Here is a 14,762-nt window from a genome sequence, read left to right on the forward strand (position 1 = left end):
GTAAAATAGGGAAGGAATTTGCCCAAGTATATTAATATATACAGTATATCTGACAATTATTTGAACAGTGAGAAGTCATTGATATATCCATCAAGAGCTTGACGTATGAAACCCACACTATACACAGACAGTCTGTTATTAAACACGAAATTCTTGCTGTATGGATATTAATATATGTTTATATATATACTGTTATACAACTTCACTGTTAGTTACTATACTGATAACAGTATATTAATGTACTTACTGTATATACCATTTCTTATGAGCACAGGAGTGAGTGGTTTAAAAGGCTTACGAGGATTTAAAGGTAGTCGTGGTTTCAAAGGAGAGCGTGGAGACGGTGGAGCAACAAATAAAGGAGATCGAGGAGAAATTGGAATTTCTGGTAACCCAGGTTTGGGAGGATTTAAAGGTAAATATTTTATAGTATCCGGTGAATTTGAGAGGCCTTTTTTAAAAGTTAAGAATAAAAACACACATAAAATAAATATTTGCTTGTACAAATTTGCAATACAGTACATGCATGCATGTATTTGTACAATAAAAGTTATCAAATCAAACTTAAGATGGACCATGCTTAGAATTTATTGTTCAAAGCACATCTTTATTTCCAAATTGTCAGTGAAAGTTTGACATTCTTTAAAACATTTTGTACTACAACAAAATAGGTATTGTTGGAGACAATGGCAGGAAAGGTATACCTGGACGCAGTGCTCCTCCTGGGCAAAAGGGCAACACAGGTTTAAATGGACTACTAGGAGCACCAGGAAGAATTGGTATGTTTCTGAATTGACCTCTTTTTATTTCACATTACACTAAAAGGAGTCGTAACAAATTTGCAAATAGTAATTCATTTTTTTTTTATGAATGCAGAGGTCTAGTATTTATTTTCCTTTTATAATATTTCATCAGGAATTGATGGATTGGATGGCGTTCCAGGAATCGTTGGCAGCCTTGGTCGAAAAGGAGAAAGAGGACTTAAAGGTTTTCCTGGACGACGTGGCTTGAAAGGTATAAAGGGTCGACGGGGCAGTGTTGGTATACCAGGTATGTTTGTTAAATGTAACATTGCTAGGGTTTGAAAAGTGAGGTAGAGGAACCAAAAAGCCCATTCTAAGGATTTTAATATATTCGTATTAATATATAAATAATAAAAAGGCAAATTACTGGGAAAAAAAGACAATTTTGTGGGTATCAGTGGCTGGATCTCAATGGAGATAAAAATAAAATAAGCAGAAACCAAAATAGAAACAAAGTGAAACAGCCAGAAAAAATTGGCAGAGCTTTTGGCCTCAGTGCAAGTGCAGTGCATATAACATAAAACATAAAAGCACATTTAGTATATATATGTTCACTATTATACAGATATTGACTGCTTAGAGGTTAAATATAAGATTTGACATCCCCGAGGGAATGATATTATGTTCGAGGGAATATATATTTCCCGAAGCGCCAGCTGAGGGAAATATATATTCCCCGAGAACATAATATCATTCCCAAGGGGATGTCAAATCTTATATTTAACCGATATAAAAGGCAATATCTGTTATATTATATAGCCAAGAACAAGTCTGCTGGTGAAGCTAGGCTAGGCCTCCTATTCTATAGTATTTGTATTGTATGTAAACAAGCCTCCTGCCTAGACACCTTACCTTGCGAAGAATAATATACAGATAATTACTAATTAATGATTCCTTGGCAATAAAATATTCACTTAGGCCTAGGTCGTTTAAATTAACAGAAGAATTTCCATCAATAAGCCTATTAATAATAATATTATAATCAGGTAGGCCGAATAAACAATTCATCGTCTTCTCTTCGAGAAGCCGAATCACCGGATGTTCAGCGCGTACTAGTTACTAGGTTACTACCGTGAGTATTGACCAATCACAAACGGTGTTTCATCACATTTAGGGAGGACTAATAACAAATGAGGGCGCTATGTATGCATAGTTTAAATAGTTTAGATGAATAATTTCTTGAAGCAACTTCCGTGGCGCAACGGCGGAAGCGTTGTCTTGCGATGGAGTGACAATTCCCACCCGAGTTCAAATCCAGTAGATGACTTTTGTTTATTTATCGGCGAACGCGAGTGTTGCCACACGAAAATTACACAGTCAATATCATCGAACTCGAGAATGTATAGGATTAATGACAGGGGACACGATAATTACGCGAAAATTACTCAGTCAATATCATCGTTCTCGAGGATATATACGATTTACGATCCTCGAAGCGACAGTCATGTGACGCAGTTTCAACCAATCACGTTCACGTATTTACATAGGCTATGTAATATTATACAGATATTGACTGCTTAGAGGTTAAATATAAGATTTGACATCCCCGAGGGAATGATATTATGTTCGAGGGAATATATATTTCCCGAAGCGCCAGCTGAGGGAAATATATATTCCCCGAGAACATAATATCATTCCCAAGGGGATGTCAAATCTTATATTTAACCGATATAAAAGGCAATATCTGTTATATTATATAGCCAAGAACAAGTCTGCTGGTGAAGCTAGGCTAGGCCTCCTATTCTATAGTATTTGTATTGTATGTAAACAAGCCTCCTGCCTAGACACCTTACCTTGCGAAGAATAATATACAGATAATTACTAATTAATGATTCCTTGGCAATAAAATATTCACTTAGGCCTAGGTCGTTTAAATTAACAGAAGAATTTCCATCAATAAGCCTATTAATAATAATATTATAATCAGGTAGGCCGAATAAACAATTCATCGTCTTCTCTTCGAGAAGCCGAATCACCGGATGTTCAGCGCGTACTAGTTACTAGGTTACTACCGTGAGTATTGACCAATCACAAACGGTGTTTCATCACATTTAGGGAGGACTAATAACAAATGAGGGCGCTATGTATGCATAGTTTAAATAGTTTAGATGAATAATTTCTTGAAGCAACTTCCGTGGCGCAACGGCGGAAGCGTTGTCTTGCGATGGAGTGACAATTCCCACCCGAGTTCAAATCCAGTAGATGACTTTTGTTTATTTATCGGCGAACGCGAGTGTTGCCACACGAAAATTACACAGTCAATATCATCGAACTCGAGAATGTATAGGATTAATGACAGGGGACACGATAATTACGCGAAAATTACTCAGTCAATATCATCGTTCTCGAGGATATATACGATTTACGATCCTCGAAGCGACAGTCATGTGACGCAGTTTCAACCAATCACGTTCACGTATTTACATAGGCTATGTAATATAAATAATTAGTGCCTAGGCAAAATCTAAACATTCAGAAAGAACAAGTTTATTCACTACGATTTTAAGGAAAAACTGATGAAACAAGATACTTATTTAAGTCTATATTAACAAAATTATGATTCTATTGTTGTAGGTAATGAAGGTGACTTTGGTGATTCTGGTATACCAGGTTACCAAGGTTTAAATGGTAGGAAGGGTCAAGAAGGTGAACCAGGCATACGTGGAAGTATTGGTTCAACAGGACCAAGAGGTAAGTATGAGTTCACATGTATGAACACAAATTCATGTAACAAATTGTTACATGGATCATATTGAGTTGCAATGCTTTCACATGATTGCTTGATTGTACGACAACAATGTTCAAAAAGCTCCGTCTACATTATCAAACTTTATGTGACAGAAAAAATATGATGTGCCCATAATTATATGGACATGATGATGTCATATCACTACCATATTCGGGTATATCACTACCATATTTGGGAACATAATTCTCTTTTTTGTTGAACTAGTTTGATAGTGTAGACAGAGCTTTACAATATGTTTCCATTTTGTTAGATTTTTGTATGTGTGAATTGGGTTTATGTCTGTAGCACCTTGATTTTATTTGAATTTGTTTGAAAAATCATTATAAAATATACTTTTTTTTCTCTTTCGTTGGGGCAACCCACTTTTATTTCATTCTTCATATTACACATTGTAGTTATATATAGAAATTGTATAAAATGTCATTAAAATAAAGTTTTAAATATATATATATATAAATAAAAAATTAAAATACTAATGAAACAATTAAAAATTAATACATGTAATTTTAAGAAATACAAGTTAATAATTTTCTTTTTACGTTACCCCATTTCTTTTTTGCCTTGTTTATGTTACAAGCATATTGATTCTCTATAAGATTTTTTAGTTCCAGACGACTTTTGATCTCATTTTTGAATGCTTTTCTAATGATTTAATAAAATTTGTTTTATAAATACAAAAAGTAAACAATGATAATAATTCATTGACATTTTCACTTTTTGTTCCAATTATAAAATATACATTAACTATGACAGTGTTGGTATGTTGGAAGAATTTTATCTGGTTGTGGAATAGGTATTAAATAAAATTTCTTTTGAACAACCAAAAATAGTATAAGCGAACTTACAGTACGTTTCGAAACCTATCAGGTTTCATTCTCATCGTCGTCATGGAATTAACAATGCTAGACGATGAAAAGAAATTTTATTTAATAGTGTTGGTATGTATTACTATGAAGTTTATTAATGTAAGATGCTTACCTTCCAGTCAGTGATTTTTGTTTATCCAAAAATCTACAATTTGCCAAGTAATAAATCCAAGTATTGAGTTATAAGCAAACTAGTAGCAAAGTACAATTAACATTACCAGCTGAATTGTCTTGCAAACATGGCGAATATAGTAACAGAATAATTGTCATATCCCCTTGGCTGCTCTGAACAGAAAGCAAACTGGTAAATATATTCAGTCACCGGCAAACTGGTAGCATGGAACCAAATTATAATCAACATTACCAGCTAGGTTGGGTAATAATCCTGGAGGCCTAAACCTAATTATATCCCCTGGTTGGTAGTGAACAGCAGACAACTGGTAAATAAATTCAAGTATTCAGTCTAACTGAATTTACACACATTATCAGCTAGGCTGGGACTTGTAAACATGGTGTACATCTAGAACACAAGTTACCCATGGCTGCTTGGCTGCTACTGACTATTATAAAAGCAAACCAAGGCCATTGTGTGTGGTATGCACCACTTGTTATGCAAATTAGTCCTTCTGCAGTGTGCTAAGCTTCAAATAAATAATATGTTAGTTATGGCAGTCTGGTATTGAATATGCAGGGGTTGTGAGGAAATTGGATATTTTTATATCACAAAAAGTACTACCATGCAATATATTTTGTGTAACTTGTTGGCCACGAGGAGAATTCCCTCTTTTTACAACCATGTCGCAAGTACATTTATGGTTTTAGTGTTTGGAATAGTGAAAATGATCTTGTTAGGTGACAATGACATACTATGAACTGTTACGATCTTCAAATCTCTTCACTAAATGGGATGAAATCCTACTTTAGATTTTCTGTTTTGTAATGTTTGTTGTATATATTTTTATTCTGAAATAAAGTGATCAATCAGTCAATATATAACATAGCCAATATCTATGTTAATATAATAATATATTATAATGTTATATAACTCCAAACACATGGGTATCAAATTGATTTTTCTGGACATTTTTAAAACTATATTTTTTAATCATCCACCATCTTGGATCAATATAGTGGTTGAAATTGTGTCTGAAATCCCAACTTTATACATACTATACTATTGCACGCATACACACATTGGAGTATCAAAATGACCTCAATTATGTTGGGTGCCTTTCCTAGTGTCAAAGTATTGTCTGCTTTTTCACATAAACCGATTCACAACCCACCATAATGCTTGTTTGTGACATACTAGTGTCTGGTGGTACTCTGTCACAATGACTGACTGTCTAATTGGTTGCTTCACAGGTTATGATGGTTATTCAGGTGAACCTGGTATTCCAGGATTTGGAGAAATACGAAACAAAAATGGAATGTTAATCGTCAAACACAGCCAAGGTGCTACAATCCCTAGATGTCCAGGTGGCGGCACATTGCTCTGGTCCGGTTACAGCCTGCTGTACGTTGAAGGGAATGACAAAGCTCATCATCAAGATCTTGGTAAGAACTAACATTGTTTAAATTAAACCCAAAGATAATCATAAACACAGATTACACAAATGAAAATCATTGCAACAGGAAAATAGAAGCTTTTTTTTCTGTTTTTCTTATTTATTTCATTGACATATTTCTGTAAGTAATCATATTTTAAAATACTCTAGGTATGGCCGGTTCTTGTCTACCACGCTTCAACACAATGCCGTTCATCTTCTGTAATTTCGGAGGAACATGTAATTATGCCAATCGCAATGACAAATCATACTGGCTGGCAACCAGCGAATCTATCCCGATGATGCCAGTTGAAGAAGATGCTATTGAACCATACATCAGTAGGTGTGCAGTTTGTGAGACTACTGCAGCAGTGATGGCAGTGCATAGTCAGACAAGTCTTCTACCAAGCTGTCCTACAGGTTGGAGATCAGTGTGGGATGGATACAGCTTCCTAATGGTATGGCTTTAAATGAATGTGGCACTGATTGTAGATCTTAATTTTTATTGTCAATCATGTATGCACCACTGTCGAAGGCTACGTTAATATCATTAAAATAGCAAAACTGTAATTGGGTATGTTGTACAGTAGTATGTTTGAAATGATTTCTAGTTTTGAAATTAAAATTAGAATGACAAGTCGGGTTTTGGGAGAGTTTTTGCGTTTTATGGAAGTCCAATTTCAGGATTTTGTGGAAAAAAAGTAAATATTTTATTTTTTCATTTTACAGCATACATCATCAGGGGCAGAAGGTGGTGGCCAATCACTCTCAAGTCCTGGTTCGTGTTTAGAGTCATTCCGTGCGTCACCCTTCATCGAATGCAATGGCCGCGGACGTTGTCATTTCTTCAATAATGCCTTCAGTTTCTGGCTGAAGGCTATGAGTTTCGCTGATGATTTTGAAGAACCAGAAAGCCAGACAGTTAAGTCAGCAACTGGAACAAGTAATGTGATTAGTCGATGTCGTGTTTGCCAAAAACAATGATCTATTGTAAAATAGAGATTCCTTCAGATACCTATGCAAAACTTGAAAAAAACCTCAATATCATATTTTACAATAGCCAATTGTATTTTTTTAACAAAATTAATTTAGGTGATGTAGATACTGTGAGTTATACGCTAATGTGTATTATATAAAATCAAAATTAATTCTTTTAAATTAGTTACATAATATTCAATTTAAATTCGATCTGCGGTTTATACTGAAACCATAAACAATTATGTTTACATTTTCATTACCAAGGCATATATTTAATTGGTTAAAAATTGTTGATTAAAAATGTATGTACTGTATGATTTATGAGGTGTAAAATGCTATAAATTGTATAACATGTCTAAATTTCCTGTTTTGGAAAAACATCAGTTCAGAAAAAAATGCATATTTTAGATAAATATTTTAGTAATAAATTTTAAATGTATCAACAGTATTCTTGTATGTAACCTAAATTATCATTTATATTACTAGTGTAACATAGCAAATATTTGACTTGGTACCAAATTATTTAGTTAGTAGATTTAGAATTTATTATCACGCTTACATCAAAGACATTGTATTGTCAAACTACTTTTTTAGTTTCATTATGCACAAATCGTGCTTTTTATTCAGTTAGTAAATTACTGTTGTATCATGTAAATAGATTTGACGTTTTACATTTTCTATGCATTTATTAAACACATAAGTAAAGTCACATTCGCATTGAATTGTTTTCGATTAAATTAACCGAATGTCTGTTCAATTAGACTGGAAAGAGTTCACTAAAACATGCTCTTTCTTCTCGATCAACTTAGCTGAGTTTTACAATCAGTTTGAAAGAGTGAAATTGGCCCATGACGAATGACCGAGCTAGTTTTTTTAACTAAATACAATTGTGTGGATTAATCAAAATATTTAGATAACATAAGAAAACTACTATTTACCACATATTATTTTGTAGTATAGGCACCATGCATTAAATTGGTAAGAAACAACTATTTAACAACTTAAATTGACCCAATACACAATAATAACTATCGCTTTTATTTATTAACAATAATGTGATGTTTGTCAACATAGGTTTAAAAATATACATACTGTATTCCAGGTTAAACATTGGTGCTATTTTATAAAATGTCTTTTACTTCATTTCAACTTTTTAGTAAATAATATATGCTGCATTCACTAGAATATGTAGAGGTAAAAATATGAAGAACTTGTGGAACAACTTAAATAAAAACAATACCATTTCATTTGTGTCTTATTTTGTACATCACTTCATTGATTTTTAAATGATTTGAATGATCAGAGGAACATATCAGTGGTATAACGCAGAGACCCAACGCCCTTGGCTGAGGGACCCTAAATGGCTATCCAACACTGGATGCCTCTGGCTTTTTTCCATCATATTTTAATGCCCGTTTCCTTCCTCGTAAGCTCTGGGGCCCCTGGGTTTAGCCAGTGAGCACTCATAGTCATTATGCCACTGAGGAACAGTTTTATACCAATTCATTCTAATATGGCATGTGGAATTCATCAAGACTGACGCACCAAACCAAGTAACTAAACATGTACTGTACTACTAATGGTAAAGATGATTTGTAATTTACTACATGTAATATGGCGATTGAAAAAAGTGCAGGAGCAAAGAACTTTTGGAGTGTCAAAACATGGAGGATGGATAAAATGATATTGGTAGAATACTATATACAGTAGACACACTGTTGGGCCTCAAAGATGTCCCCTTAATAAGGGGTTCTAATGTATTTATAATAATGCTGGTCAAATAAGTTTTAAAAGTTTAAGTACGTGCTTAAAAAAAATAACAAGAGAAACACTTATATTTTGTTAAACTTTTATTTACAATTAGTCAACAGCCAGTGGTATGAATTTCTAATGTTAAACACTCATTTCAAAGTAGCTGCTGTTTATGGTATCATCCATATTGAGAATTGTTCTTATCGCTGTCCATTGTATTTGTTAATGAACAAAAGATGGTGTAATTCTTCCATTCCGAGTTGAAAAATTAAGAAAAATTCTCTGATCTTGACACAAAACCTTTTCCCTTTATACTGATGAATTTAAATAAATGCAGGACATTTTTTAAAGTTGTATTTTCGATTGAGAGTAGCACAACCTCCAAATTTGAAATTATTATTAAATCACAACTGGTGGTTTTTAGCTTGTTTTCCAATCCTTTACTCTGCAAAACATATGCAATCCATGCATCACTCAAACTTGAAAATACATACGGAAGTAGTTGTAAAATTGCTAAGAAACATTTATTCGGGTTTTGGTAAAGCTTCCAATCCCTGAAATGCAAATAAAAGAGATTAAAATTAAATTCATATAAATTATTGCTACAGAGTGCTATAATAAGCAATAATATAATGTAAAATGGTTGTTACTTGATATACATTGAACATCCTTCAAAACCTAAAGCTCTGTCTATACTATCAAACTTTATGTGTCAAAAAATGTAATGTGCCCATATATGGACATGATAATGTCATATCTCTACCACATTTAGGCATATCACTACCATATTTAGGCATATCACCACCATATTTGGGCATTTTTTTTTTCAAACTAGTTTACTAGTGTAGCCAGAACTTAAGACTAAAAAAAATATAAAAGGACAACTTGCTTTACATTAGCATTATGCAGAAAAGAGTCACAATTGTGTCAAAAAATGTGTGATCTTAAAAGTTATTGTTGAAGAAATTGAGAATTCCTGGAGAAGACCTAAAACTAAAAAGTAATTCATTTTGTGTCAGATCATTGCATACTGCTGTCATTTTTTACATTATTGGTAAATTCAAACAAACCTTTGCTCTCCATTCCAGGCCTGCTAATTTCATATCTCTCCTTACCATTGTATATTCAAATCTGCTATTTACAACTCTTCGTAGCTGGAAAAGATATATAATTATTCATGAATTTGAATTACATACACATAATTAATAGGCTATGACTAGGCAACAAGGTAGGCCTAACTAGAGAGGCCTGACATCTCTTATTTTTAATTTTTATTGCAACTGGATTTGTCAAAATGAAATTGAAGTTTAATTAATTAATCCGCCTCTAGTAGGCTACTTACTATCTAACTAGCACCTAAACTAGTCAAGCTAATTAATTGGCTAGGACTTGCCCTACCTAGGGCCTAGTAGGTCAGGGCGGGTATTCTGTAAGAAGAGGTAGGCCTAGGTAGCCTCTCTCCTAGCACTCTAAACGTCTAAAGTAGGCTAGGCTAAGCCTAGACTCTTAGAGGTCTAGCCTAGCTAACCTAGCGATCCGGCCTAGCCCAGAAAAAGTACACTTACTTTGCCTCCATTCGCTAATCTCTGCCATAAATTATTTCCCATACCTACAGCAGTTACACAGCCAACAATAATGAAAAATCCTGGTAAGATTTCATACCACATTTTGTTTATTTTAGCAACTGATTTTCTCTCCTGCCGGTTAAAAAAAGAAGAACGAAACCGAACCACCACCACCAAAGTTGAGTGGATGACACATAATAATTGTTGATATGAATATCATCAAATAGGTTGGTCTTAAAGTACCTTACATAATATAGGAATTTTAAAATAAATTTCAATTCTTAAACAATATTTCTTACCTGATTTGATAGATAATTTATATTTTTTCCGTTAAAAAAACGTACTTAACTAAAATATTTTATGATGAAATATTTTATGTCAAAGGGTAAAGGTTATGTAATGTTTCAATAGTTTAGTGTTATTTTTTGAGAGGCAGTGGCAACATTTTCTGAATTTATGCAAAAATGGTATGATATTTGGATTTGATTATGATCATACTTATTATTAGATATTTATTTAATTTATTTATGTTCTCCTTGTTTTAAATACTATCATACATCATTTACACAGCACAAATTGAAATCGTCACAACGAGACAAGGTGAGGCAATTTATTCAGTTCACGAACACAGGGGAGAAGACGGCGATATACTGCCTATCACAACATGACTGGAGGCTGGACGTTTCTTCTGATAATTATTTCCAAAATCCAGATAGGTACTGCAGAGAACCAAAACCAGTCGTAGATAGAAAGCAGATTGAGAAATTATACAATCGATATAAAGGTTTGTATAACATATAAATAGTAAATACAGTATTTTGATGATGTCTGATGATGATGATGTGTTTTTCGTTAAATTCATTAACTAGGCCTAAATGAGTTTATTTTCTTTTTTTAAGATCAAGTTGAGGATGACAAGATCTTAGCTGAGGGAATTGCAAAGTTCTGTGATGATCTTAATTTAGATCCGACGAGTAAATTAGTTTTAATTGTAGCATGGAAATTTAAAGCTGCAACACAATGTGAATTTAGTAAAAAAGAATTTATAGATGGAATGATGGAATTGGGGTTGGTTTATTATTCTTTGTTTTTCATTTTTTTAAAGTGCTATTTTCTTATGTTGAAAAAGTCTTAATGTTTTAAGTAAAGTAATGAAATGCCATATCTTTCTCAACTTTATTTTCTTTCTTTTTTTGGAAACATGTGGTATGCAAACCTCATTTTACTACTTTACTATTCGCCATGCAAACCTTTAAACAATATTATATTTTGTCATGATCATCAACATCAAATGTTCATACAAGTCTACAAAAAAAATATACATCAGGTTAAACTGTAAAACTGTATTGGAATATTGATTACTTGCGTTTGTTTTAAGAGTGTAAAGTTACGAATGATCACACATGACATGATATTTTCTTTTCTTTTTTCTAGTTGTGATTCTATAGAGAAGTTAAAATGTAAATTAGGATCATTAGAAAATGAGTTAAAAGACACAAATAAATTCAAACATTTTTATCAGTTTACGTTCAACTTTGCTAAAACTCCTGGGCAGAAGAGTCTAGGTAAGTTCAAATTAATTTTCAAATACATGAGTAATTGAAATTTGTGTTCCAAGGTTAAAAAACATGATAAAAATAGTTACACACAAATACATACAAAAAACAATACATTATTAAAATATGTAAAAAATAGTAAAAGGTTAAAACATAAAAATGTTAAGAACAGGCCTTGATAAAACTTTTTATTTTAAACTTTGTTTAGAACAGTGCTGTCTAAATAATATAAGTGGCCTATTATATGCCGTATTGCTCATTTGTAATATGTTTGTCTTATAGATCTTGACATGGCACAAGCATATTGGAAAATAGTTTTGGATGGCAGATTTGAATTTCTTGATTTGTGGTGCAAATTTCTAGAGGTATAAAAACAAAAAATGAAGATATTCAACATTATATTTGAGCACATTATATTATATATTGAGCACAATAGCTGTTGTCATTATTATTCTCACCTTTGGGGTTCTTTGGAAACGTTTTGGTCTTTGGAAGTGTTCGTATGTAGTATTTCCTCCAGCCAGGAATCGCATTGTTCATCCATCCATAAACAATGACAAAGTGAAGTGACATTTAAGCTATGTTTACACACTCTTTTTCTCTATCGGAGTTAAATGAAGTGTTTCAGTCAGATTAGCTTTTTTTACTACGTTCAAAACATGTGTGGTATAATTTTATTTAATTTTATAATCAGATATACTGTACTTCGGAAATCAGAGGTACTATTTCAAAGATACATCAGAGTTATAATATAACTCTGATATGATTCAGATCAGCTTAAATCCTTTCTATGTAGCTTAACTCTAGTGGACACAGTTTTAGTACTACTGAAAGTTTTTTTACTACTTTTTACTATATGTTTTTGGTTTCTATAGGAAAATCATAAAAAATCAATCCCACGAGACACTTGGAATTTACTCCTTGACTTTAGTAATATGATCACATGTGATATGACAAACTACGATGAAGAAGGTATGTTTTCTTTCTAATAAGATACATTTTATACATCAGACAGGGCTAGTTGCCATAATAAACACATATACTTTTTTATTTTCTAGGTGCTTGGCCAGTTTTGATAGACGATTTTGTGGAATATGCTAAACCTATTGTACAGAAAAAGAGTACAACAGTCTAAAACTAATGACTCGAGAACTTTAACATTTCAATAATGAATTTCTTTGTATTGCGCCATCTGAATTTTCAATATAAAACTTTGATTTACTCGCAAAACTGTGTTTGTGTCAGGGAGGTATACATTACCAAAACATCTTTAACTTCAGTCGTATGTAACGTATCTGAGACAAAAGGGTGGCAAGAATGATAGAGCTGCGGTAGGCAGTACAAACAGGAGTAAATGAGATTAGAATTAAATATGACACCAGAAACGGATATCTAACAGAAGAGGCATGATTGGCCAACACCTTAAATGTGGGCAGCTGAAGCTAGATAGTGGTGGCATGCATGGATTTAGGCATACAGTACATGTTTACTACATCAACCATGCTTACAACAGTGTGCATACGTAACAAGTTTCCATCTACTTGCCATTATTTGTAGCTACTATGAAATAATATGAAAATCTTCTATTGTATTTTAATGGTTTAAGTTTTGTTGCAACAAGGCTACCAAACATTTACTGTACTCCATTGATTAGCACTCTAAAATATTATTGTTAATTCGCAAACAAAATTTCAGTGCCTCTTTCCAAACTTTGGACCGCAAGGGTAGAGGTTGTAATCATAGTCTATCTTGTTCTTGAAGTTAAAAATGCATCAAACTGATTTACAACCAGATATAACAATTATGTTTTTTCCATAAAAATGAATCTAATCAGGAAAGAGCAAGATTACTGTTAATCCTGCTTTTCCCTGGTTTAATAGACATTGCACAGTGATTCATTCATGAATTCTTGTCCTCTATTAAGGATGATTCAACAATTATTCTACTGCAGTTATTGCAGTAATTACATTTTGTTACTGCAATATTGCATGAGTTAAGTTTGTTTCAATCCAGTCCGTCACTGCAATAATAGTTTAAGAAAGACAGGTTAAAAAGTAAACAAAATGTAGTTACTGCCGTAACCAGTATAATGTTGACATAATCTTCTGTTAAACAACCAAACTAAAGCATTGTAGATTATGGTAATATATCATAAACTGGTACTGTATTTATTTTACGGTTACTGCTGCCAATAATATTGAGGTAATTTATTGAACCTAATCACATAAGACACATGCCCCACCTATCTCCTAATAACGTATCGCAAATAGCTTGATTTCGCAAATGAACGTCCTTGCACGACGTATGGTGGAAGGGTTTTGGGAGCAAACGCCACGATGCGTATGTACGTGATTTGTTGTTTGTAAGACGTACGGCGCGTCGTGACGTTTGCTCCCAACCCCCTCCCACCATACGTCGAGCACGCTATTTGTGATCAACCTTATTCAGCTCTCATTTTAACAATACAAAATAAGGTAATATTTTAGTGATGTTTGATGTATTCGTTTACTTAGGTATAGAAAAAGAGAATTTTCTATTTTCATGATTACATTCTAGTCCAGGTTTAGCATAAACTAGCTGTGTGCTGTATTTAGATATACATGTTGCCCATACTTTTACCCAAACATTTTAACAATAATATAAGAAATATTTTTATTCATTGGAAGTTGTCATTATTACATTTATAATAGTATACATTTCTTTATTTTGTGTTGCCAAAATACCACATTAAATTAGAATGTCCAAATTTTGTTTTTACTCACGGACGAATACAGAATTTCAGACTTCTGTGAGTTGATGACAAATTTCATCACTTTTTAATTTATTTAAAAAACTATAATTTTGTTGAAATAATATTATAGGTGTGTTTATTATAAAGAGAAAATTACCTTATTCTAAATTCAACTTACACTAAATCAAATGTTCTTGAAATATCAGCATGCCTAG

The 14,762-nt window shown here is 32.8% G+C and overlaps 3 protein-coding genes across 3 annotated transcripts in view; 2 read left to right on the forward strand and 1 right to left on the reverse strand.

Moving 5' to 3' along the window:
* The window catches only part of LOC144843817 (uncharacterized), a 34,871-nt gene extending 26,681 nt beyond the window's left edge, over positions 1 to 8,190 (forward strand). The window contains exons 35-41 of the mRNA XM_078700771.1: positions 275 to 415; positions 672 to 779; positions 916 to 1,050; positions 3,378 to 3,494; positions 5,784 to 5,975; positions 6,137 to 6,423; positions 6,695 to 8,190. Coding sequence (XP_078556897.1) covers positions 275 to 415; positions 672 to 779; positions 916 to 1,050; positions 3,378 to 3,494; positions 5,784 to 5,975; positions 6,137 to 6,423; positions 6,695 to 6,949 — 1,235 coding nt within the window. The 3' untranslated portion in view covers positions 6,950 to 8,190. The remainder of the gene's footprint in view (positions 1 to 274; positions 416 to 671; positions 780 to 915; positions 1,051 to 3,377; positions 3,495 to 5,783; positions 5,976 to 6,136; positions 6,424 to 6,694) is intronic.
* Positions 8,191 to 8,728: 538 nt separating this feature from the next.
* On the reverse strand, positions 8,729 to 10,443 carry LOC144843837 (NADH dehydrogenase [ubiquinone] 1 alpha subcomplex subunit 1-like). Its single transcript, XM_078700798.1, has 3 exons — positions 10,261 to 10,443; positions 9,766 to 9,849; positions 8,729 to 9,249 (listed from the first exon to the last, which is right to left on the reverse strand). The coding sequence occupies exons 1-3, from the start codon at positions 10,360 to 10,362 to the stop codon at positions 9,220 to 9,222; spliced, it is 216 nt and encodes a 71-aa protein (XP_078556924.1). The 5' UTR covers positions 10,363 to 10,443; the 3' UTR covers positions 8,729 to 9,219.
* Positions 10,444 to 10,650: 207 nt separating this feature from the next.
* Positions 10,651 to 14,503, forward strand: LOC144843835 (DCN1-like protein 1). The gene is made up of 7 exons (XM_078700796.1): positions 10,651 to 10,727; positions 10,831 to 11,044; positions 11,160 to 11,328; positions 11,695 to 11,825; positions 12,099 to 12,181; positions 12,692 to 12,788; positions 12,875 to 14,503. The coding sequence occupies exons 1-7, from the start codon at positions 10,725 to 10,727 to the stop codon at positions 12,949 to 12,951; spliced, it is 774 nt and encodes a 257-aa protein (XP_078556922.1). The 5' UTR covers positions 10,651 to 10,724; the 3' UTR covers positions 12,952 to 14,503.
* The last annotated feature ends 259 nt before the right edge of the window (positions 14,504 to 14,762 follow it).

The sequence above is a fragment of the Antedon bifida genome, chromosome 5 (assembly GCF_963402885.1).
Source record: "Antedon bifida chromosome 5, ecAntBifi1.1, whole genome shotgun sequence".
NCBI classification, from domain to species: Eukaryota; Metazoa; Echinodermata; class Crinoidea; order Comatulida; family Antedonidae; genus Antedon; species Antedon bifida.